At 41.4% G+C, this 25,906-nt stretch overlaps 1 protein-coding gene across 1 annotated transcript in view; it reads left to right on the top strand.

Annotated features, from left to right (window-relative positions):
• The window catches only part of ptgfrn (prostaglandin F2 receptor inhibitor), a 57,184-nt gene that overhangs the window by 14,789 nt on the left and 16,489 nt on the right, over positions 1-25,906 (top strand). The window contains exons 5-11 of the mRNA XM_022765514.1: positions 2,273-2,701; positions 15,481-15,627; positions 15,721-15,881; positions 16,200-16,320; positions 17,093-17,312; positions 17,412-17,599; positions 22,764-22,871. Of these exons, the coding sequence (XP_022621235.1) occupies positions 2,273-2,701; positions 15,481-15,627; positions 15,721-15,881; positions 16,200-16,320; positions 17,093-17,312; positions 17,412-17,599; positions 22,764-22,871 (1,374 nt within the window). The remainder of the gene's footprint in view (positions 1-2,272; positions 2,702-15,480; positions 15,628-15,720; positions 15,882-16,199; positions 16,321-17,092; positions 17,313-17,411; positions 17,600-22,763; positions 22,872-25,906) is intronic.

The following is a 25,906-nucleotide window of genomic DNA, read 5'->3' as shown; positions in this document are numbered from 1 at the left end:
TACCAGCACTAGCAAATGAGCCGGCGCTCCATTATTTTCTGTGACCCATTAAATGACCTGTGTAACGTTGTAATAAGTCCTTGTTCCCTTCACATCCTCAGCAGTAATTACAGCTGCAGTTCGAACAGTAGTAAGAGCTGAGTTTGTAGATAATTTTCCTGCAGGGAGTAATAGATGATCTTCAAATCTCACTCTTGTTTCTTGGTAGAAGAGGTTATTACAATGGATGTGTTTGCAGTTTTCTGTGCTATTGTGTTGGATATTAGAAGAAAATGAAGGATGAGAGGAGATGGAGGGACGTGGGAGATTTCTCTCTCTCTCTGTCTCTCTCTCTCTCTCTGCTGTGTGGCTGTCTTTATTGTAATGGCATCCTCTCCTCTGTGAGTCTTTTTCTTCTGTGTCCCAGGAGCCTCGTGACCCTCACTGCCTGTCTTTCTGTCTTATACTGGCTTTAGAGAGGCCCCTATACACACACACATACACACACACACACACACACACACACACACACACACACACACACACACACACACTCCCTCTCCATCACTCATTCATTGCGGTTGCTGTGGTCACCATATCTTATATCTTTCTGGGTTACCATATCCTCTTAAGTGTTGGAAAACACACAGCACACAGTGGTTTGTAATGAAACCAGAGATGAGCAGCACACACACACACACAAACACACACTGGCACACACACACACAGGTCTCGGTCTCAGGTCCATTGTGACCCAGTCAGTTCATATTGACTTACTGACTTGAGTAAAGAGGATGAGAAAATTCAAACAGAGTGGGCTTTGTCTCTTTTGTCCTCTTCCAGACACCATACAGGGGCTCTTCCCCACATACTGCACTGCAGGTTGCTACCGGAGACCGTATCCAAACCCCTGATCCAACTGTTGGTTTGAAGATACACAGAAAAGACTGACAACAGTTTTTAATCTGCTGGACTTCTTTTCTTTGAGAGGATTATAAAGTTCTTTTTTAGCATCGCTGCTGAATCCTCTGACATTTATAGATGACTATTCACACTTCTCATCTTTGTCCAGTTTAACGTAACATTGGCCCTTATGGTTTCTCATCTACCTTTAAATTCAAATGAATACATCATTGTTGCAACTAAGGATCATTTTATTATTCATTATCAGAATTTAAATAATGTTCTATTGATTAAGTCTTTGAAGCAATTTGCAACGTGTGGTTTGTTCCATTAAATCAAGAGATTCGCTCACATTTGAGGGTCATTTCGGGTCGTCCAAGACAAAAATTGTAGCAGCAAAGTGTCAGAAATGACATATTCCATACATATTCCACATTTCGTTCTTATTCCAGATCTCTGTGGACTTCTCTCCTCCTGCTCTTCTTTCAATTTTGGTTTTCCGATGCATAGAAGCCAAAGCTTATACATTTAGGGCAGTTAATACTGATTATTGTCATTATAAATTAAGCAGTCAACTATTCTTTTGACCTACTGATTAATTGTCCATAGAACACTGATTTTCTTCAGATGTTTTGTTTTTTGTCAGTTGTTGAATAGTCCAGAACACAAAGATTTACAGTTTAAGAAGAATGATTAAATGAACTAATCAATTAATCATTGGGTACATTTTGAGAGAGTGTACAGATGGATGATGCGAGTTGATGACGTGTTTCTGTTTGCATCTTTTTTTCTTTTCTTTTTTTTTTGTTCTACTTGGTCGTACAACAAATGACAAAGCATTCATTGTACAATCTGCCTCATAATTATTATCACAAAGTCTGACACAGATTGTGACGCAGATTTAATCCATCTTGACGTGTAGTGACGAGCCCTTTTGAATTAAGCAAAAACACCCTATGGTTCAAAGAGCTCTGTAAACAGCTTGTTTAGAATGATTACAGTCTAAAATTTACAATGATAGGAAATAGTTCTTCATTTTCAAGGTGCTGGACTGAAGCTATTCATCATGTATCAGAGTAGCGTAATAAATACATCATTTATTTCTGTAGCAGTCAACTATCAACCAAACAAATATTTCAGCTCAAGCCTTTCTGCATCAAAGTGAATATAATGCTACAAACAAGCCATGTTCAGCCACCCCAGACTGAAGACTAATAGCCAGTGTCTTCCACTCATTTAATGAGTCTGGTGTTGTCGCCTCTGGGAAGAAGACTTCAGTAATACAGAGGGATCTTTTCTATTCTCTTTGTTAAACCTTTGTCTTGAAGCATATTGTCTGTAGATATAAGGATGAAAGAACTGATGGTGTCTCTGTCTCTGTCCTCTCAAGGTCAGTCCCTCAGTGTGAAGGCTTCATCCTCCTCCTCTCCCTCCTCCACATCTCAGCTCCTCTCCCCCGGCGACACGCTGACCCTCCTCTGCTCCGTCACCGCCGACAACCTGCAGGCCCTCGCCTTGGAAGTGACCTGGCTGGCCGGCGAGCGTGACATCGTCACCATGGAGCGCAGCGGGGTGGTGATCTCGAACACGTCCTCAAGCGGTGCGCAGGGAAAGCGAGGGGAGGCAAGCCTGGAGCGCACGGGAGCCGGGGAGTACAGGCTGGGGGTGAAGGGGGTGAGCGCGGAGGAGGGAGGGGAGTACACCTGCCGTGTCCGAGCCTTCATCGACAAAGGAGGGAGGAGTGAGGGAGGAGGACGGCGGTGGCACATGGCGTCCGAGAAGAAGTCCAGCCCCGTGACCGTTAAAGTGTCTCAGATCAGTGAGTGAAACAGCTGCATGTTTTTTACATTGTTATGTTCATCAGTTTCATATCAGTTAATCAGCTGATGAATGAGACATGAAGAGTTTCAGAAAGCAGATTAAGAAAAAACAGAAGTACAAAAAAGTCTGCCAAAAATAAGAAGAATGCACAACCTCACCAAATGATGAAATACATTTGTATCAAAAATACAACTTTGTTTTTATAAAAATTCTGGCTGTAAATCTCATCCTTATGAATTTTGTATCTCAAAATTTGACTGAGAAACAACCTTAAAATCAGGACTTAGTCATAATGCTCACATCAAATTAAAGATAATTTCTAACATTTGATTAATGATTCATTTGTTATTAGATACTAAAGTATTGATTTTGAATTCTGAGTCAAAGTATTTATTTAAATTTTTCAATTAATCGAAATTGTCTGTTTCATTATGTAAAATGCCACACACAAAAAAATGTCTTACTTTTTCCGAACCAAAGTTTAAAACCCAAACATTTTCAATTAACAATCATATAAAATAAAAGCAGCAAATCCTCACATTTGGGAAGCTGGAACCAGCAAAGATTTCTCCTCAATAAATGACCTAATGATTACTCAGCTATCAAAGCTGTTGAGTCATTTTCGGTTCATTGCCTAATCGATTAGTCCATTCATTGTTCCAGCACCAATTTGAATGATGAGATTTTAAGTCAGAAATATGAAGTCAAATTTTCACAGTATGAATAAAAGATATGAAACACACATGAAAAGTTTAATCTTTTCAAGCTCTTCACGTAATTAGTTTTTCCAGTGAGAATGAGCTTCCACATACTGTAATTTACTGTTAACAAAGCTTCATAGAGAATCCTGGCAGTCACTGTCTGTGCCACAGCATCAGGGTTCCTTAGCAGCACAAAAGCACATTGCTTTAGGACACCAAAGCTGCTGCTGGGGAATGTCATCCTGATATGAAACTGCACGTCATGTGGAGTTTTTAATGTTGCATCGCTTAAATGTTGCTCTGTTGCTGTCTCAATCTTGTTTTTGTTGAATGAAATTAGCAAGGAATATTTAATGAGTAGCACGGCTGATTTTAAGTGTTTGATTTCCTGCTAAGCTACTCACACTATCACTGTCCAGAACTTTTGTGGAACTGCTGTAAACAACTGTCTCTAAATGGCTCCGATGATATAATAGAAAGTCAGTTAGTGACAGACATTCGTATGTATAGGGCTTGCACTACTGTTGCGGTCCGACCAAAAAAAGGTAATGGGAGAGCACTGTGTGCTGGTTGTTACTGTATGATTTCATGAGTTGTGGATGTGTAACAGTGGCATGGTGAATCAGATGAATCTGGAGTCTCAAGGGGAAATTCTTTAATCCCCTAGTCAGCCTGTCGACTCCTGCTGCGAAGACGATTGATTAGTCATGCCTGTCTTGCACTCTGCTACCTCTGGGTATGCTGTTGGTGTGATGTGTGTGTGTGTGTGTGTGTGTGTATGTACTGTATGTACTGTATGTGTGAGATGCTCTGATCCCGCCTCTAAAGAGCAGTGGTGTCAAACACAGTCGACACAGCAATCAATTACTGGCATTGTGGGTGGTCTCTCTGTCTGTCTTTCTCTTCTCTATTTCCAGCCATTATTCACTCTGTGTTTGAGTTTTACATCATAATGCGTTTTTCTTGGTGAAGCTGAATGTAGCCTGATATGCAATTAGACATGGGATTAGTCTCTTTGTGTCCCCTTGAATAAACAGAATGATAAAAAATTAGGATGCTTAGTCACACCTTGACTTATCCTCCTTAAAGGACAAATCTGGTGATATTCTGTAATTTCCTATTGCCAGTATGTACGTATGATGTATCTTATTCCTCTGTGCCATAGTTGAGCTGTAGTTTATCTTGTGTCAGTCCCACATACTCCATCCTGCTGCTGTAAATACTCAGGACCAAAAGAGTATTAATCCACCGCTGAAAATAGTCCACTAAAAATGCACCGTTAACACCAGTTTACAACGTTTTCTAACAACTACAATACTAGCTAGCCTAGTCCAAAGGTAAAACAATCAATCTGTCAGCACCTCTAAAACTCACTGATAAACAAACTATATCCTGTTTGTTTAATCTGTACATAAACCAAAGCGTAAAAATGACAGTTGGTGGTTTTACGGGTAGTTGCGTGCTGGAACTATTTTTGGCAGGGATATTGACTTCCTGTACTGCTCTACTGTTTACCTGACAACCTCATATTGATGACAAGAGCCTCAACAAGCCAACACAAAATCCGAATTGCACGAAAGAGAACAGGTGCTAAAGCGCTGTAATTTTTACAGTTAGAATTAAGTCCAGTGAGCCTCCATTCAATGTTAACATTTTCAAAATAAATGAGAAAAATGTGTTTTCCCTCTACATTTCTTTTGTTTTCACCACTGTACTGAAAAATATGACCTCAAAACTCGGACCATGAATTTTTTTTGCACCATTAGATCCATGTTCAGAGCGTTCTGACTGATCAGAAAGCCAGCTGCTGCTCCACCATCGCAGTTGGATTTCTGACAAACTCCCAATTCCCATTTCTTCATGAAATAAATGGACTTTAATGAATAAATAAATACTTGTTATATAATCACTTTCAGTTCAGCTACAGTACTATATTAATGCTTTGGGGAATTTCCCCCGAAGAGTTTTGGCGGATTGACTCGCTAAAAGTTTACTGTGGGCTCCAGAACCCAAGTGCAGTTGCGTTTCAAGGAAGTGGCAATTAGCCACATATTGTTCAGAATAAAAGATTGTAAATGATAATTATGGAGTCCAGTTTGCTTTGGTGCCTCTTGGCCATGATATTTGCAACTCAGTTCAAAAGCTCCTCAAAATGCTTTATTCTCTCTCTGGAGTTTGGAATGGATGGGAGTCACATAATACTGATGTCAAAACAGGCAAATATAAGGATGTATTGGACATTGAACTAACCCATAAGTTCCTGCTTATTTAGTCAGATTCAGCTCATAATGTTCATGTTGTTGCTGTTCACTGAAAACCTGCTGTTTCCTTTCATTGAATAATTTGTGTATCTGTTTCTCAGAGAGAAATGAATACACAGATCTGAAACAAATTAGGAAATACGGCGGCCATTTTTATGACATGAAATCATGAGATTCCCCCTTATTTTTGTCAGTGTTGAAATTTCATTATTTATGTAAATGACAGCACATGTTCGTTCATTTTAGTGTGAGAGTTTCACTGGTTTTGGAGGGTTGATTTCAGTAATTCTGTTTTAAAGTTGGTGTTTTGAGCCTAAACACAATATCTTTACATTTTGCCATTTTCATTTCAACATAACAAATGTTGTTCCCCACCTTTAAAAACCTGTGAAACTAGATTTGGAGAAGCCTGTGACACCAGAACTTTCCACTGACTCAGACTCACCACACCCAGAGGTAATTTAGCAAATCAATGAATCATATTCAATACCAATGTAATTTAACAAAATGCTATAACATCTATGACGATTAGACTATCATTGCAGCCTTTAGAGACTGAATTGGACAGCTACAGCCACAGCTGACTTTCATGAATCAGACTTTGACTTCATGACTGATACCTGATATTTCATGAGAGACTGTTATCAGTTCCATACATCTCTCTCACTGTGTTTTTGTGGCTTCGCCGTCGCTTCCTCTCTCACTTGTTTCCTCCATTGTGTCTGCTATGACTTTCCTCTGTGGCCAGCAGCTTCCTCTCCATTCAGCTTCAGAAATGTTCTTAAACATTTCAAAAAGTCCATAGACACAAAGAGCATAAATCTGACATTGGACTTTTTACAATAATATATGTTATAAATGTAATAATAATGCTGTATCTTGTACTATTCCTCCTTTCATATAGAAAGCTAATCACCAAAAGTGTCCATATCTTGTTCTGTAGATTGATTTTTTTTTGTCACACAATAACTCTAATGTGGTGACAAATACGTTGCATTTGCTGTAGCTACCTGACAATAACAGGCTCCTGCTGGTTTGCCAGTGGAAAACTTGTAATATGAAGCAGCAGGAAATGTTCAGTTTAGATCATGTTTAATTTGTGAAAGTATGAAAGGTTAACTTCGGAGTGCAAGTGAACTCCATGCCACAGATATTCAGTTAGAAGCTACGAAATGACTGAGAGCTGAACACATGCAGACTTTCAAAAACAGATCTTCGTGACACCACACATGTGTCGAGCCAGTGGGTTTCAGAGAAGAGATCTCCCCAGGTCGGTCCTGGTTGACTGCGCCACCAAAGCTGGCTGCAGCCGGTCTTTACAAAAACAGCCAAAGGCTATGTTCACACTGACGGTGGCGGTCTCATTAGTGGCATGCCATGCTTTTACAAAGGTTTGTACAAGTCTGGCCACTTGAATTGGATTTCCACCATTCCTGGATGGTTGCAGGCTCCAGTGGAGTGCAGCAGGAGCATGTACAGTTTATATGGGACAATCTAGTATTGAGTTTTTTTTACAGTGTGTAGTGTAACTTTTCACTCTTTTTTTTTTTTCCCAGCTCCCAGCCTCTTTCTGGTGTGGTTGTGTTCAGACAATCTTTATTGCACAATGTACTTTGCATAGATATTTTCTATCCCGCTCTCTAACCCTTTTATGAAAAACTCAAACATGATGCAGCTCTAAGGTGTCTATATTTTCCAATTTAATTAGACGAACCTCATCAGTAACAATAAAAGAAATTGCAGGTTGTTTTATCAGCATCAGCAACTACAGCTTCCATAAGGTTCTCATAGCATATTTAAGACTGATGGGAAATGTAGTTGTTGTATTCTACACCTAAGGTAAAGAATCTTTGCAGAAGCAAAACCAGTAATAGAGATGCACATTTATAGAAACCATTGGCTGACCACTCATTAAACTAAAACATTCAGCTGGTCTCGGTACAGTGTGTGTGTCAGCTGGTTGCTCTACATCCTGTATGTCAACTGGAGCCTTTAGTTAAAATAACAACCATCTCCTCTACATACACACAAGTTTGTTGAAGCCTGAGGACCCATGTTACATTTATAAATATCAACCAGGCTTCACACACACATACACACACACACACACACACACACACACACACATATACACACACACACACACACACACACACTCAGTGAGTTAGTATGAGGGCACAGCTGAAATATCAGGCAGCATGATCGAGAACATCTTGTCAATCTCTGCCATGTTGTTTTTATGTGTGTATGTGTTTACAGGGATGACAGAGTGCATATCTGCTTATTCGTCTGTGTCTGTCTGTGTGTGTGTGTGTGTGTGTGTGTGTGTGTGTGTGTGTGTGTGTGTGCGTGTTTGCTGGGTGTTTACAAGTGTGTGAGTGAATCACAGAGTAAATGCTACACATACATGCATGCACACTGTCTTTAATCTGTGTGTGTGTGTGTGTGTGTGTGCGTGCTTGCGCGCGCGTGTGTGCTTGTCCCATATACTGAGGGTATGAGGCTAGTCTCACTGGTGGAACTCCTACATTTTGGCCTGAGGCTATACATTCCTTCATACGTCTGCTGACACACACACACACACACACAAACACACACACACACACACACACACACACACACACACACCATGAGAGCAACATTTCTAATTGACTATAGCTCATATTTCATCCCCGCTCCTCCGGAGTATTAGCTTAACTGTGTGTGTGTGTGTGTGTGTGTGTGTGTGTGTGTGTGTGTGTGTGTGTGTGTGTGTGTGTGTGTGTGTGTGTGTGCGCGCACACGTGCGTTGTCAGCCAGTCGGTTCCTATTCTATTGATGTGTGGCCTTGAGGTTACCCTTCTTCCCACGATGCTTTGCTACAAGCACAGCCTACCAAGAAGCACAATAAGAGTTGGAGAACTTGTTTGGGAGCTCCCCACAACCAACACCACCACCACCCACACACACACACACACACACACACACACACACACACACACACACACACACACCCACAGTGAAAGAGGGTGTAATTCCTCTCACCCTTGGCTACACTTCCTCTGTGTGTGTGTTGTTGTCAGCTAGAGTTGTTGTCAATGGAGCCACTTCACTCCCAAAAGCACGGCTTGTATTTCACGTTAACTTGTATCTTATTTTTCGTAGCTCATCAGAATATTTATGAGTATATATGATATACAAGTCTGTGTGTATATATTAATGTGGCATAGAGACGTCTTTTTGCTCATATTTATTTAGTATCAGTGGCTGGTTTCTGCTTTTAGCCGCTTCCTTCACACAAATTACCCATGAATGTGGCATCTTGAATGGAGATGAATGAATGTTTATACTCGAGCCGTACAAGTGTCCCACTTTTTACGCAGAAACCCCACGTTTCACATGTGGCGATGAGTGTGTTTCCTACTCGTGTTGGGCCGTCCATCTGTCATCCTGTCGTCAGGCTGTTTAAACCCTTGGCCGTTGCCATGCACAGACACTGTGAATTTCCACAACAGTTTCATTTACATTTCGTAATCAAAATTCTAATCAAAATCACTGATCAGTGATGGAGGTTTATAACAGACAGCTCGGGTAATCATTTCCCTGTTTGTCCTGTTTGTTTCTCACAAATACCTTCCTGTCTGATCCAACCTGTCTGATCGTCTGAAGTATGATGTTATTCACGGAGAGATAGGATGAACCCAGCTACAAGAATAAGACCCAAACTGGCAGTTCACCACCAGTATCTACATATTTAGGGTTGTGACAGACTTCCATTCTCTTGTATTCTTATAATGATTCTTATAGTCCAGCCTTTTATACATATTTGTGCATCCCAGATTAACCTAAATTAGTCATGAGCCACTATTGGTATAAGAGGCAGCAGCATTTTATACCAGACCAGACTGGAGGAGTGGCTCAATGTGCCACAATGCTCCCCCAAGCTTAAATTTAACTCTCCATCTGTCTCTGCCACCAGCTCTGGACTTTATAATATTTCTAAAAAACTTTATTTATATTAGAAAATGGACAAATGACAAATATTCACCGTCTTATTGCTATCTCAAGTATGTGACCCTTGCGTGAATCAGAAAATGTTTGTGTTGATAAAGGAATGATTAAAGATGAATGCTCTGGCTTCATCCAGTTTTGATCTCAGATATATTCAGGAAATGATCACCATTTCTGTGACCATGATGGTGGAAAACAGAGAGCTGAGCCACTTGAAGTCCTTTATTGACCACTTGATCTTTTTGCAGTCACTTGCTTTGACTAGTGAACATAAAATGAACAGTCAAGTTGAGTTTCTCTGCAGCCCGGCTGTCCTCACGCTACAACACAATGAGGAATTCAGCGATATGAGTTGGAGCTCTGTGCAGTTCAGCTGCTCCTCCACACTCAGAGGAGCCAGTGGAGATGGCTTGGGCCCTGAGTGAGGTCACACCCCCACCTCCGGCATGACTGAGAAGAGACCTCGGTGCAGACACCCTGGAGGGATCATGTCTCCCTGCTGACCTGTGAGAGCCAGGTCGAGCTGGAGGAAATTAATGAGGAGAGGATATAAAGGAACGTGTCTTGGTCCTCGTACAGCTTTGGAGTATAATCAGCGCTGCTTCAGATTAAAGCTGCTCTAACCAGTATTTTTATATAAACAGTGAATCAAATGACTAGTGAAAGATGTTTCTCATGGAGATGAATCAACAGAGATTTATTACCCAAATCTGTAGATCCCCTCAGTTTAATGGAGCCTTTTAGCCTTTTTTAGCCCATTGTTTTGGTTTTCCAGCCACTTCTATCAACCTCATCTCTAGCAGCAGTTTCAGTGCATAAATCTGCTGTACACTTCCTGTCCAGCGCAGACAAAGCCACACACTGCTTTTCATTAAGTCTCCAGAATATAAATAAGGTAAAGTGCTGTACGTTTATGGAGCACGGGGCTGTCGGTGGCTGCTTGTTGCTTCAGGTAGTGGTGAGACGGTGAAATAAAAAAAATAAACGGTCCAGGAATTCCAGTTTGAGTAACAGATCCACGGGTTTCCGGGGCGTGTCATGTCAAAACAGCAGAATTAACCCATTCCTGTTACAAAATCATCTACCTGGAATGTGTGCTTGCATGTGTTTGAATGGCAAACGCAGTGGGTCACATTGCAATGAATAAGGCGGCTGGTTTTGTTCGCACTGTGGGAATACCAGTCTGAACTCGACCTCACTGTTTTGTTTTTGTTTTTTTTATAAATGTAATGTATGTACTGTAAGAATTTAATTGGTCTTTATTCAGTGGTCGTGTGAGGACAGCCTGAATAAGAGGTAACTGTAGTTCTGTTTCATACAGGATTAACTGTATGACACAGTATTTTTTTCTTCCCTAAGGAAACAGTTTAAGTTGCTTCCTGAAGCTTTTCCGGCAGTTTCCTAAACTCAGTGAAAATTTATCCTCCAGTGAAATTTCAAGCAGCTAAATTAAGGAGGTTTTGCATAACCACGGGCTGCATCAAGCTCCAGTCAGTGGTTTCATGTTGTTTAGCATCCATACTCTTCTTCTCTGCCTGTCTGTGTGCAGCAAGTGATTTTTCAGGGACACTTTTTCATCTATTATTTCAGGAGTATTTATTATTTAGACTTTATATATCATACAGGATGCCACCACAGTCTTGGCTCATTTTCCATTTTTGAACATCTAACATGGAAATTGGCTCTGTTTGCTTACAAAACAGGAGTGACTCACCTTTTATTCATAAAATGTTAAGTTATGAATATCACCCCGCACTTCTCAATGGGAATAAATGTTCAATTATCCCTCTTTTATCTGATACTGGATCTGTATAAATGGGTGACTTTCTCATAATAACACAAAGCCATTCGGAAGCCTGACATGGGTCATAACAGATTGCTGTAATCTGGCTGCACACACAGTAATCTGATTACATGTTGTTTTAGCTGTAATCTGTGCTGTTGACTGTACATCTGTTCAGTATGTGTCAGCTCGTACTTCCCCTCCGTCCTGGGAGACACAAAGTGTTGACAGAAAGAGGGAACAGCTCGAGCGGCTTATTCATATCTGGTTATCCTATCACACACACACACATGCTGCACACACACTCCTGCACACTCCAGTGAAACCAGAGCGTCTCACATGCCTTCAGTTATTTTGGCAGAATACAGCATTCCTCTGCTCCTGGAGACCGACGACTCTGCCACGGCTGGGAGTTCAACTCCCTGCTCAGCTCAATGGCACCGGCAGTGCCGTGGTTAGCGGTTCTAGTCCCTCTCTTCTGCTTGTTATAAACATAATATCATTGAGTCATGCAGCTGAAGCAGAAAACACACAGGCCAAACGTGTTCCAGTGACACACCTTCTGAACTCCCAGAGATACACAACTGCTGATGGCTGCACCTCCTTTTGTGTGTGTGTGTGTGTGTGTGTGTGTGTGTGTGTGTGTGTGTGTGTGTGTGTGTGTGTGTGTGTGTGTGTGTGTGTGTGTGTGTGTGTGTGTGTGTGTGTGCGCACTACGCTTTCATGGATTCTTGGATATACATGTCTAAAAATTAAAACATTCCACAGGATGGGGATGTTTGCATGTCTGTTTATACAGAAAATATGAACTTTTTAACACTCTGCATTTGTGTATGTGGTTCAACCGTTGTTATGGTAACAAAGTCCATGACCAAAGTGATGGGGGGCCCAAGGTCCTTGGGCAAAACTGAGCTGTAAAACCTACTCACACCCTGCACCATTGCACCACGTTTCTTGTGTGTCATTTATTTTGAAATATTCCAGACTTTGACATGGTGCCCTTCTGTAATAGGGACATAAAATTAGGTCAAAGTTCAGGAGCCTCCTTAAGACCGTCATCATTTCAGTTGATATTGTGCTTTTATGGATTTTATTACCAAGTTGGCAACAATTTTGATAATTGATAAACATCTAACATTAGATTTTTTTTAAAGAAAAGCTGCAGAAATTCACCCGTTCCAGCTTCAAATGTGAATATATTCTTTTTATCTATCTTTCCATGATGGTAAACTGAAAATCTTTGGTTTTTGGGCCGTTAGTTGGACAAACCAAGACATTTTAATGAACCAGTAGATTAATCAGCAATGAAAATGATTGTCAGTTGTGCTTTCATACTCTAATCTGAACATTCAGCGCGTTTACTAATGATATTCTCTGTAAGTAGCAGAGAAATACTGAATGAGATATGACAACATTTCAAACATACCAGTCAGTGGCAAATCGCCATCAGATTGAGAGTCTCAAACTTAGAGTAGCTTCTTAAAATGAACACATGCAGTGATGCAGATGAAAGCCGTTTGTTGTGTTATTGACATTGACCTATTTTTCCCTCCCTCTGCCTCCCCCGAACCACAAACACTAATAGAGCCTTTTTTTTTTTTTCTTTTTAAAGCTTGTTTTTACATAATTTCTGCTCAGAAATGAGGACTGTCAGAAAATAGCAGCTCAGACTCACCTGTTGGGACGTGACACCGGGTCAGCAGCATCATGGTCTCTTTAACATGAGATTTAGAGGAACTACAGGGGTTTGAACTGTTGTTTGGTTCCACAGGGATTGAGAAGGTAATGCCTTATAATGCAACAGTATACTATATGAGAGAAAGTCACTAAACTCCCTAATTTGGCTGTGCAAGGGGCAACCTGTATAACCAATATAATCCTAGTAAAACATGCTACAACAGTTATTTTCATTGTTGATAACACCTGATCACTGTAGCTGCAGTGAATTCAGCACCTGTTTCGTCTGCTCTGAGCTGCATGTAAATGAGATTGACCTTCAAAATAACCCTGAAATCACTGTGAGGTGATTAAAATGAACTATACTAACTCTTTAAATGATTAAAAAAAACAAAAAAAACTGGGAAATCAGAATAAATTGCGGATTTGCATGTGTTTCACTCCTGTAGCTGAATGTGAGGTCTCTGAATTAGAGAGTAAGTATTGGCTTGCTCACAGCCGGTGAACTGATGTACAGTAGCAGAGCTCCTGAGCCAGTGTCGAGCACTTGCTCTGCTAAATAAGGCAACGTTTCAGTGAGAGAGAGAGAGAGAGAGAGAGAGAGAGAGCTACGTACGTAATTGGCAGGGCAACTTCACACACCCTCATCGATCAAAGTCTGTGTGTCTGTGTGTTTGTGTGTATGTGTGTGTTTCACAACAGATGGTGACAGTGCATGAGTCACTGTGTGTGTGTGACGTCCAACTGACATCATGCAAACCCCCTCCTTTGCCAAACACACACACATGTGCACACTTCCGTATGCACTTGTGTTTATAGTGTGTGCGTGTGCGCATGTTGGCTAGTGGAATGAATTGGTATGCCAACGCACTCTTGTTTGTGTCACTGATATATACATATACACTTTCTGTGTGCGTCTGTGTGCGTGCGTGTGTGTTTGCGTGTCGCCTACCTCACAGTTAGGCAGGTGGTAATCTTTGTGTGTGTGTTCCCTGTTCATTGACGTGTAAAGGTGCAATCTGGATGTCTGGCTGAGAAAACCTGCCTCACCACCTACTGTACACACACACATACACACACACACACACACACACACACACACACACACACGCACACGCACAAACACACACACTATTAGTACTGTGATGCACACCTCATCTCACACAGTTAACAGTGTTATTTCAGCTCTATTTTTGTTGTCTGGCTCCGTCACCCTGCTCAGGATTCACTTTGAAATTTGTCTGGGGATTCTGGGCTGTCGTAAAGTGACAAAACCTGGCGGTGACCGATGAAAATAAAGCCCTGTTAGGATGCAAATCATTTCTCTGGAGGGAGCACAGTCACTCGATCTGTGGTATAGCAGGTTTCAGGTTGTTGTTCAGTCATCAGGGTACAGATTCCCCTCTTGAAACTAATATTCATTCCAGCCCAGCTCTGTAAAGCTGTGTTGCTCTGTAGAGAGATGAAATACTGTAGATGTTCCATAATGGCTCTGTTCATACATGGTGCGATGCGGTGCAGTACGAGTTGTGAGAGAATGATATGAAGGAAGAGGAGTGTTTTCTATCCTCTCGTAGGCAGCATCACTGATGGATTTTAAAACTTATTTTTTAGAAGATGTGAATTTACAATCCCTCGAAATCTCTTGAGTCATGTGTTACAGTTGGAGTCATGTCTTTCATTGTAAAGCGCCTTGGAGATCTTATCTCTGACATCTACAGCCTTTAGGTATGGAAGTGCATGACTTACTTGTACAGGGGACCAAGCATTGTGTAAGACTGAGCATAATTCAGGTGCATTGTCTCCATGGTGCTGATGAGAGTGCTGAGCTATGAAGCTGTTTGATGGTACGATCCCCTGCCTTTCAGCAGCAGTTGTTGGGGTTTACAGAGGTTTGGGGTTGGGTTTATGTCACTTTGTTGTGTGTTTGCTGGTACTGAAAAGTGTCTCAGGGTGCGAGTTTCAGCCATGGTGATTGCTGCTTCCTTGTTCCACCTCAGCTCCACCCCCTTTGTCCAAATTAGGATTATGTTGCTTCAGGAACTGACAAAGATTGTGGCAAGTGGTGAACCCAATATCAAAATTCAAATTGTAGCCGTTCTTCACCTGTAGCTGTGATTGTTTTGACCTTGATGGGTTTAACCCTCTGTCTGTACAGTCTGAGAGTGTGTTGGTTCATTCCAGTTATATTAGCAACATCCCATTCAAGCATAAACCTCAAAGTTCCCAACTGCACAGAAAAACATTAATTGTCAGTGATGGGGGGGGGGGATTCCCTGTTGATACCTCATTTAAAGCTTCTAAATGTTTGAACGACATAATCAAAATGAGTTTAATTTTGAGCTCTCTCACTTTTTCTCCCCAGAGCCGAGCTATACAGTGAACCTAGAACCCGTCCTGAACCCGCAGATGACAGCTGAACCCACAGAACTGGCGTGCCACGTGACCAACATCACCCATTTACCCCTGGGAGGCCGACTGGGTGTCACCTGGGAGCACACCACACTCCCTGGTACTTTAACCTCAGCTTTAGTCTAAATCTTTAACGGGTTAGAAATATCTACAAAACCTTTTACAGACTCACTCATTATCCACTCACCTACAGGTATAGGCGATGATCCTCAGACCTCACATCGCATTGGCTCCCTGGACGGCAATGGCAACCTGTTGCCGGGGTCGATGTACTCAGACCGGCTGAAGAGCGGTGCGATGTCTCTGACCAGAGTCCAGCCCAACACGTTCAAGCTGCGGATCCTCCGCACACAGGTAGTTTGTGAACATTTAACCAGATATTCTCAGGAGACAGTGGAGACCAAAAAAACAGCTGTTAGCAACTGTTTGCTAGCAATATCTATTTATAAAGTAATAATATTCCAGTGTTGTGTTCTAAGCTTCTTTTATTTTTCATAGTGGCCAAAAAAATAAGTTAAGCAGATTTACAGGGATGTTTGAATATTTGTAATTAATCACAAGATAATACAAAGATGTAGAAACTAAGTTCTTTACCACAGTAGTTAAAAAACATAAACTCTTGTTCCATTATATGAGCTCATATAGGACTTATTTTAACTTTTCACTTTGTAGGAGATAGACATGGGCCAGTATGTTTGCACCGTGTCTGCGTGGAGCGTCAGCAGCCAGGGTGACATGGTGGAGACAACTGAGTACAATAGCTCACCAACGACCGTACGATGGGATACCAAACGTAAGGAAACTTTATTTAACTGCAGTTTCTCCACAAAAAAACAGGACATTACAAGACTTTAAATCATAGAAGCAGTTTATTTTAAATGCCTGGTCTTTGTAAGGTTTTGAATGCAGATGAACACAGTTAAAGAGATCTAAGAAAAAATAAGAGTTTTCTTTTTGTACTTCGGGGAAATCAATATTTAGCTGGCACCTTTACAGCTATCTCTGCATGTAAAATTTATCCTGCAACTCAAGGTTGTATTCTGTGATTTTAATGATGCACCTTTTGGGAGAAATTAAAAAACAAAATGAACCATTAACTCACATTCATGATTGAGAAAACTCCAGCCAGCCAGAGTAACCCTGCTGTTGAGTCGTATGAATGAGCTCTAATGTCTAGATGTCAGTTCACAGAAAAATCCCTCAACATAATAACAGACTTCTTCTTGCTTCAGCCTCTGTCCTATTCACAACACACACACACACACACACACACACACACACACACACACACACACACACACACACATCCTCTCTATTTAAATCCCACACGCTGAACTTGGTGCCCCCTATTTAGTTAATTGAGCCATGATGTAACTCTGTAGTCTCAGTGTGTCTGTGTGTGTGTGAGCCTGCTTTGAGTCAGAATAAGTTCATGATGTAATCACTAATCACTTCCTGTGGACCTCCGTCGGGGATTTCCCGCCCTCTCGACCCTGTGATGGGCTGAATGATGTCCTTCTCAAAGTCGATTCATCAATTAATCAATGGACTGGTGGTATTCTCAGGTCCGACTCTAAACGTTGTGGCCAAACGTATCCGTGAAGCCTCAGTGGGCGGGGCTACCTTTGAGATGAGCTGCACCGTGACCACTGAGAACCTTGGGGAGGCGGGCTACTCGGTGCTCATCCAATCGCAGGAGAGCCTGGAGAGCAACGTGAGGACCATCATGACTCTCAGCCCCGACAACGTCCTGCAGCACGGAGGAGCCACAGACCCAAACAGGAGGTACCTACATGGAAATATGTACACATAACTTCTTAACCACGCACCTGTGTCTGTATGTTTTATTTTGAAATGTATTCCTCTTTCTGTCTGTCCACTCAGAGACAGTCTGGTTCTGACAAAGTCCGGTCCAGCAGAGTTTCGGTTTCGTCTGGCTGGAGTCCAGTTGTCCGACAGAGGTTACTACTGGTGCGACATCACCGCGTGGACGAAACAGCAGCCAGGACAAACCTGGACCAAAGCCACAAGCGCTGAGTCTAACAAAGTCAGGATCGACTTTCAAGAAAATGGTGGGTCCATTTGTGCTTTTTTGTATTTCTTCTCACACAACCTCATTCATTACATTTTTAAGTATTTTGTCGAAGCTGAAAACATCGCTTTGATTGATGGAGCGTTCTATTTACCTTGGGAGTTGGATGTCGGAGCTGGGAATGACATCACACCTGAGTTGACCAAGTTCCAGTACAACAAGTTGGAAGGTTGTTGTTATTGCACCAGTATTTAAACAGTATTTTGCACATACAAACACAGCAACATGTCCGCAGATAAAAGTTGGGTCTACAAATCCCAAAGAACATTGCTGCAAAAAACTTCTAAGTAAGGTTGGTTTTACTATGACAGGACAGAAATGTGTTAAGCATCATTGTTAAGCAGCATGTAGAGGTTTAGCTCTACAGGTTGCTCTTTAGTGTAATATCAGTGGTTGTATTAGTGCATTGTGGGAAATGTTTCCAACTGATATAATAATATTAGATCTTATTGAAGAAAAGTTTGGCTCAATCACGGGAGGCAGTCGCCCACTCTGACAGATGAAGGTAGCTGTGTAAATGGAGATGTTTTTCAGTCTCAAATCATTAGTCTGAAGTTGGTTTTGGGGAAAAAAACAAAAACAAAAACAGTCGTGTTTTTCCCACCCGGTCGGTATTACCTGCTAGATGATGATTATAACACAACAGACCTCCAACTTCAGATGCATGATTTAATTAAAAAAAAATCTGAGTTTGTGAAGTTTCAGCTCAGTGTGTGTGCAGCCCATCCAGCAAGGGGTCAGCTGCACCCCACAGGCAGACTTTCACTACTTTGCTGTCTTTGATCAGCGCTTTCTCGGCTCCGAATGCAAATGTTAGGATTAAAATTTTGAGCTTTATAGAAAAAAGAAAAAAAAAATCTGATTTCAAGCTTCTGTCCATTGTCTCCTTTATAGCGATGACTGAAGTGGCTCATGGGTGCCACTGAAGCTTAACAGTGCGGTATCATTAAATCCATCCAGTGTTTGTATGCTCGGGAACATCAAGTTTAACCTTTAAAATAAACTTGAGAGCTTTACTTTTTTTAATTGTACCCTTTAGGTTTCTCTCACTTGTTCCTCATGCAGATGTTTCTTATAAAGACCAATGAAATTATCCTGATTTTAGGCTGTAAGACAATGACAAAAGACTAAATATTGAAAATACTTAATAACACTGTTGAAAGATTCATTATTCATTTAAAGCCATTTAGTCATTCAATTAATTATTCGGTTTCATAACAACCTGAACAAATACAAGTGACTAAATTCATGTTAAGTCTTTGCAATTACCCTGGAAATCCTAGGGTAACTGTCTATTAATAGGAATGTGTAAGCAGTTCTGTACGTTTCACATGGTATGAGCTCACATCCTCCACCCACACAGAGTAAATGATAACCAACATAAATTCCCTAATAATGTACAAAAATAAAGATGCACACACACAAACACACCTTAAGCCCTTTGACGCCCACCACAGTCACTGGCCTACTTAACTTTCTTTGATCTGACTGGGAAGTGGGAGACAGGAGGAGGAACAGGAGCGTCAGACAGGAGAGGAGGAAGAGGAGGGAGGCGACAAGGAGGAAGAGAGAGAGAGAGAGAGAGAGAGAGAGGTGGTGGAGTGGACTGAGGAGGAGGAAAGTGGATGATGAAGACAAAGGTCAATGATGACGGAGAGAATGGTAACAATGTGGAGAGAGATAAAGAAGAGGATAAACGGAGGAAGACGCAAAAGGAAGTTAGGAGTAATATACATATAGAATATAAAAAACAGGATAGAGGTAAAGGAAAAACAGAGATGAGAAAGAAGGTGGAGTGTCAGGGAGGGACAAAGGACGATCATAATACAGCCTTGTCCACAAATTTTATTTTAAAGGATTGTTTGACATTTTGGGGAATACACTTACTTTCTTCCTTGTCAAGGAGATCAATATGGAGCCAGCAACCTTTTAGCTTAGCTTAGCATAAAGACTGGAAACGGAGGGAAACAGCTAGCCTGGCTCTGTCCAAAGGTACCAAAACCAAAAAATCTCAAATATTGATCAGCTTTTGCCCAAAAAGTCCAAAATCTGTTGTGCTGAATTGGGGAAATCCAACAAACTACTCCAACATACTGTGTGGACAATTCAGAAATCTGCTCAGGCTGTTACTGGAGTGCCTGCTCGGTAAAATTAGTCAAACTCTGGTAGCCAATGAAGAGATGTTGCACATCTTTGTTGGCAGGCGGGTTGCAGCATATTGAATACAAAAAAAAAAGTGCAGTAAGGAGGAGCAGAGAAGATAGACTGAAGCCCATCGTCTGTCTTTCTCTGGGGAGGGCAGGAGCCCTTGAGCATTACTTCCTCTTTCTTTCTCTCGCTCTCTCACTTAACGTTTTTCCTCCTCCGTTTTCTCCACCATCCTTTCACTCTCTCACCCCCACTGTTTCCCTCTACCTCTCTCGCCCCTCCCTCCCTCTCTCTCTGGGACATCTTCAAAGTGAAGCCCTTTGGCCAATCAGCCAGCTGCACAGATCTGCACCGCTGCTTTCCTTTTCTTTTCTATGCATGTGTGTATGTGTATGTGTATGTGTGTGTGTGTGTGTGTGTGTGTGTGTGTGTGTGTGATCTTTTTCAAGTGTTCAAGTGGGTGTATCCAAGTCGAACATTTTGAGTTGACCCCACACAGTGCAATAACCACCACCCCCACCCCACCCCCTCCTCGACAACACACACACACACACACACACACACTGACAGTGTTCAAGCTTCAAGCTGAGCAGTTTTCAAGAACCCCTTATACTTGCCTTAGGGGACGGAAGCTCTGTGCACTGTGTATGTGTGTGTGTGTGTGTGTGTGTGTGTTCGGAGCACAACCACAGAATGGCAAGCCTCCCAAGGTTCCAGCTGTATCTTGAATGTTTCAGACTTGTTGTGGTATCTCTGCCTGTACAGGGATCTTCTGTGACGACGTATATGGAAATGCAAAGTCTCACCAGCACATTTACTGTTCAATAATTCAGTGTTGAAGTGATTTTGTGGTAGGACAGCAACATAAATATGGTGTGGCCGCAGGAAAGACATAATCTTTGATTAGAGTAAAGCCAGTATATAGATTTACCAACATCTATTAAATCTATAACCTTTTGCCAAAAGTAAAAACTCCAGATTTGATGTAAAATTCTTTATTTTTCAACCTTCGTCTGATTTTCATGAATAGAATAGAATAGATCCTTCCTGGTACTTATCATTAACATCACTGACCTGGAGACCATAGTTCAGTCATGTGATTGAAACCACTCGTTCAGAAGTTAAAATAAAGATGAAGGTATTATCCAAATAGTTTGGTTTAGCTACCTTCACAGTTGTTATTGTAACTGGATGAAGAACTTGTTTAAACTGGGTAAATGTTAGACGAAGAATAAAGACTTCATTCATCCTCAGAGTGGAGTAGCCTGAGAAATGGTGCTTTCTGATGGATACGATGGCGTTTGATTATTTATTGCAGAGGTAATGAATTCTGCATTGCTCATGTTTGAAGCAGAGAAGAATGCAGAGTGGTTTGAAAGTTGTTTCAAAGGCTTTTCCATCTTGACAACAGTGGAATTAAAGGCATGTCATAACAATTCGCCCACATTTAAGGCACTGTTTTATTGTGAAATGTAGTGAAAGAGCCGATGGGTGTCCACAGAGACCGCATGTCCCCAAACCTCCGAAAGTTGTTTTTGCAGGTGGTGCTGCAAGACGACATGTTCACAGCGGTTTACAGTAAACATTGTGCTCTCATGGTGAAGACGGCTAAAAAAAAAAAAATAAAACAGTTCTCATAACACAAAGTGAAGAGAAAAATTGAGAGAAGACATAAATGAGTTGCTGAATATGCTGTAGACGATTTAAAAGTCTGTCAAAGTAAATGACTGATTCCCCAAAAGAAGGAGTAATGAATATTAACAGAATTTCATATCCATGCTTCCTAATGTAAATATCAGTTATGTGGAACACTTTGCGACTGGGTCATCTGAAGTGTTTCTTGAATGCTCCGATTAGACTTTTCGGTGCCAAGACTAAAACATTACATCTGCTTTTATGCAAATCAAGTGCATGTATTTTACAGTACTGTACGACAGCATTAGTAATGCGGCGGAAAACCATGATAACATGACAGTAGCTGCTCTCAGGCTTAACAGTTACACCCTTTTGTGCAGTGGAGTTCATGTTTTACAGACTTCCCAAAACTGCACTGTGAAACACATAATATTCAGCGTGGACCTCACTAGTGTCTGCCCATCTGTGTGTCTGCCAGTCCATCTGTCTGCAACGCTTGAGTCCACAGTTACAGTATTAGCTGCTGTGGCTGTGCTAGGCTAGCTTAGTAGCATCCCAGGCTGGCTTACTAACACTGTGGAGTTTGACATGAAAAATAGACCTCTGCATGGGCCTAAAACTGAGTCCTGCACCTGCATTAGACCTGACCTGATTGGACCCAACTGGAGCTACCAAATGTGCAAATGTGATACCCCAAAAAAGCTACAGTATATTCTTTCTTTATTGCCATAACAGACTTATGACTGGCTAGGATGACGACACATTAGCTAGTCTTGTAGGCTTTTCCTTTCTTCCCATTTGTCCTTGAGTATCTACTTGCAACACTTGACATGTAAAGAGAGAAATTCAATCCAAATTGATCTAAATCTGAATTTTTGGTAAGATGTCATCAACAAGGGGCGGGGTCAGCTTTGCTAATGGAGAGCTTCTGAGTCTAGTTTCAATGCCTGAAAATGGCATTTTGATTTTGTATCTGCACGGCTGTCAACATTTACCTTATTTATAGAACTCCTCATACACAGACTGTATGAACATGTTAAAAAACTTTAATCTATTTTTTTTTTTTTTTTTTTCAATCTACACTACAGCTGTTTCCTCCCTGTTGATCTCAGCATGTCAGAGAAATCACAAACTGACTTAAAAGCAGTGTTTACCATCTGAAAGCACGAACACTCCTCGCATCGACTGCCGTTCCTCAGGGACATGAATGTAGAATCGTAGCATATGTAGGTTTAAAAGCAGTCGGTGTTTAAATGAATCCTTTTGATCTCAGTTGTGTGTCTGTGATGTTTTCTGTCTATGTCAAATTTAAAAAATAAAATAAAATAAAACTCATCAGAGCTCATGTGCTGCTGTTACAGGCCCATCCTTCTCCATTGCCATCCAATCAGACGACACCAGTGTTTATCCGTCGAAAACAGCCAAGATGGAGTGTTCGCTCAGCGTCTCTGGATCCTCGCCTAAGACTGGTACAACACCACAAACACATACAGTACATACACACACACATACAGTACACACACACACACATATACAGGTAGACCACACATACTTCTAGATGTTTTCTCTCATTAATTACAATCAGTCGCTGTTTCTGTTTTTCTCGTGTTCTTTTTTATGCAGTTTTTTACACACGTACATAAATAAATGCTGCTGTATCTCTTTCTCACACACACACACACACACACACACACACACACACACACACACACACACACACACACACACACAATTACTCATAAATACACTTTGTACTTCTGTTGTATTCTTCACCTGCCAACCTGTCAACACCGCAGCTAATAAGAATGATGTGACTTCTGCATTTCAAATAGTTGTAGAGATGAAGCAGATTCCCTCTCTCTCTCTCTCTCTCTCTCTCTGTCTCTCACTCGCTTGCTTGTTAACACACACACACACACAAACAAACACACACACAGACACACACAGCGCTGTAAATTCTTTCACTTTCTTTTGTGGGTGTGTTTGCTGCTTGAAATACTGGTTACTTCTTGTGCTGTAGGTGAGACTGATAAGACTTCACATGTGAAATGATTTTATTATTCTTGGTGCCTTCCAGTAAACGTAGAAATAACGGGTTAAAAAAACATGATGGCATCATATCAGAAGGCAGTTTTAGGTTGCGGTTTTAATAACCTTGAACACAAATGAGCTGTTTCATTAGACGTGAAGTTTACATTTAGCAGCTAAAGAGCCAGAAAACAGATTCACCAGGTGGACAGAAACATGCCCCCAAATATTTTTATGAGCTGATTAGATGCTGTTAAAAAAAAATACTTATTTGCAGTGTAAAGCCACCTCCTCCCCTCTTCTCCACAATCATCTATCTCTCCCTCTGTCTCACCCCCTTCTTCCCCTTTTCCTCCCTCACTCTAAACACTACCCATCTTCTGTCCTCCCTCCTCTTCCTCATCACTCTGTCGTTCTTCAACTTAAACACATTACGTGACGTCACGCATCGCTCAGCACCTCCCTCCGTCCATCTGTCAGTGTTTCTCCCAGGCTGTTCCTCTCCGTGCATCTTTCTTTACCGTCCAACATGTGTTTACTATATTACATCCTCACAGTGAGCACATAAAGCACATTAGAGACCTCCTCACTCAGCGCTCGTGTGTGTGTGTGTGTGTGTGTGTGTGTGTGTGTGTGTGTGTGTGTGTTTGGTTGTTTTGAAATAATTGTGCAAACACAAGCAGAGTGGAATACCACTTCCTGTTGTGTTTAGACATACGTGAACATGTTTCTTTGCACCTGTGTGTCCACAGCACTGTATATATGTACGTATATATGCAGTGTATGCCCATACATAAACACATGTTCACACACAGCGGTGCAGCACTTCAGAGATTAGTGCATTGGTGGCTGTGGAGCGTGCACTCAAGACAGCTGCACCATGGGAAGAAGTTCCCCCTCAGCAACACAGCTGATAGCGAAGTTACACATGGACATGTACCCTATGTGGAGGAAAAAGGAAGGGAACCGATGTTGTAGTACGCATGGATATACTGTGTTATTGTTGTTATTATTGGCAGTAGAAGTGTAGCAGTGAACATAGTGTTTTTGGGAGTGGTATTAGTCGTCATATGCGCTTATAATGGCCCAACAAAATAAAAATTTAAAAAACGTTTTCTTACTTTTCAACCAAAAAGTTCCAGGAACTATGAAACCACAGGGATTAAACTCAGGAACTAAGTTATTAACCAAAAGTCCCATTTGCGCACTCGGCCTGAGTCTAAGACACAAGGAAAATCCAACAGAGTTATAATGTTGTTCTTCATAGTTACTGTTGCGTGACTCTGACATTTCTGAACCTGGAGCTCTCTGTTATTATGTTATTATGTATGTTAAAAAGACAGGGTTCAGTCAGGAGTGGAGTGGCGAAGTGCCAGTAATTCTTTTTCTTAATTACTCCATATTTAAATGCAGTGCATTGATGTGTTTGCCAGTCGGATAGCTAAGAAAATACAACCTGCATCACACCTTTTGCTTTGATGCTTTTCTATAATATGTTGTATATTATCCTGCATTATTTAGTGTAATATGTGTAGAGAGAAGTAAGTCCCGGACAGGATTTAGGCCGTCTCTCTTAATATCCAGCATGGACACTATAAGCAGGGTAAGGTTATAGACTGGGTCTCATAATCCATCCATGTCTGTGACCACAGAGCAGTGGAGGTCAGTGGAATTTAATATGTGGCGCCCGAAGCGTGAGAACTGAAATACTGAGTATCAGTGCTCTGCTTACTCTGTATATTCCACGGACCTCACTGTGAGCAATTTTCAGTGGAACGTCTTTCAGCTGAAGGACGTCACTATAAAGTGTCCACAGTGAGGTTTGTGGATTACACACAGGGACACATTCCTGTTGAATTTTTCACTGTTTCAGCATTGTTTTTGGGTGACGACAGGAACTGTGACTCGTGTTGTCTGTGTGTATGTGTGTGTTTCCTGTGGTTGGGTTTCAGGGTAAACTAACTGCCTAATGCCGATCCAGAAACACACTGTGACACATCATTTCTCATGTCGGTGCATTTGTGAGTTTGGGAAAAATGGGTTACACATTATATTTATGAAATACTAAGAGGAAGTTGACAAGTTGTTGAACCAAAGTAGTATGTCCTCAGTAGACCATCTGGTTCCACTTTGTCTGCCACTGTAGGTCTTTTTCTCTGCAGCAACATTTAAGCAGATCATTACTTCCAGTAAACAGCTAAGATGCTGAAAAGGTCTGAAGGAATTTGTTTCTCACCATAAATGTGATAATCCTGAGGTGTATAAATACATGTCATCGCATGTAAAGGAAGTGGCAAAGGATCTATATTTCTCACTGGTATAAATCCAATGAATAGGCCAAAAGCAGCTGACAGTGTGTTAGTCCATCTCGTAAATCTGTTAACACAGCTCACAAATGTATAGTTTCATTTTTGAAACCGGCAAAGTTGTTTCCTAAAACGGCTGGGCACTGCAGTTTTTAGCAAACATGACTCAA

The sequence above is a fragment of the Seriola dumerili genome, unplaced genomic scaffold (assembly GCF_002260705.1).
Source record: "Seriola dumerili isolate Sdu_G_001 unplaced genomic scaffold, Sdu_1.0 BDQW01000716.1, whole genome shotgun sequence".
Lineage (NCBI taxonomy): Eukaryota > Metazoa > Chordata > Actinopteri > Carangiformes > Carangidae > Seriola > Seriola dumerili.
This window is presented reverse-complemented; position numbering and strand designations above follow the sequence as displayed.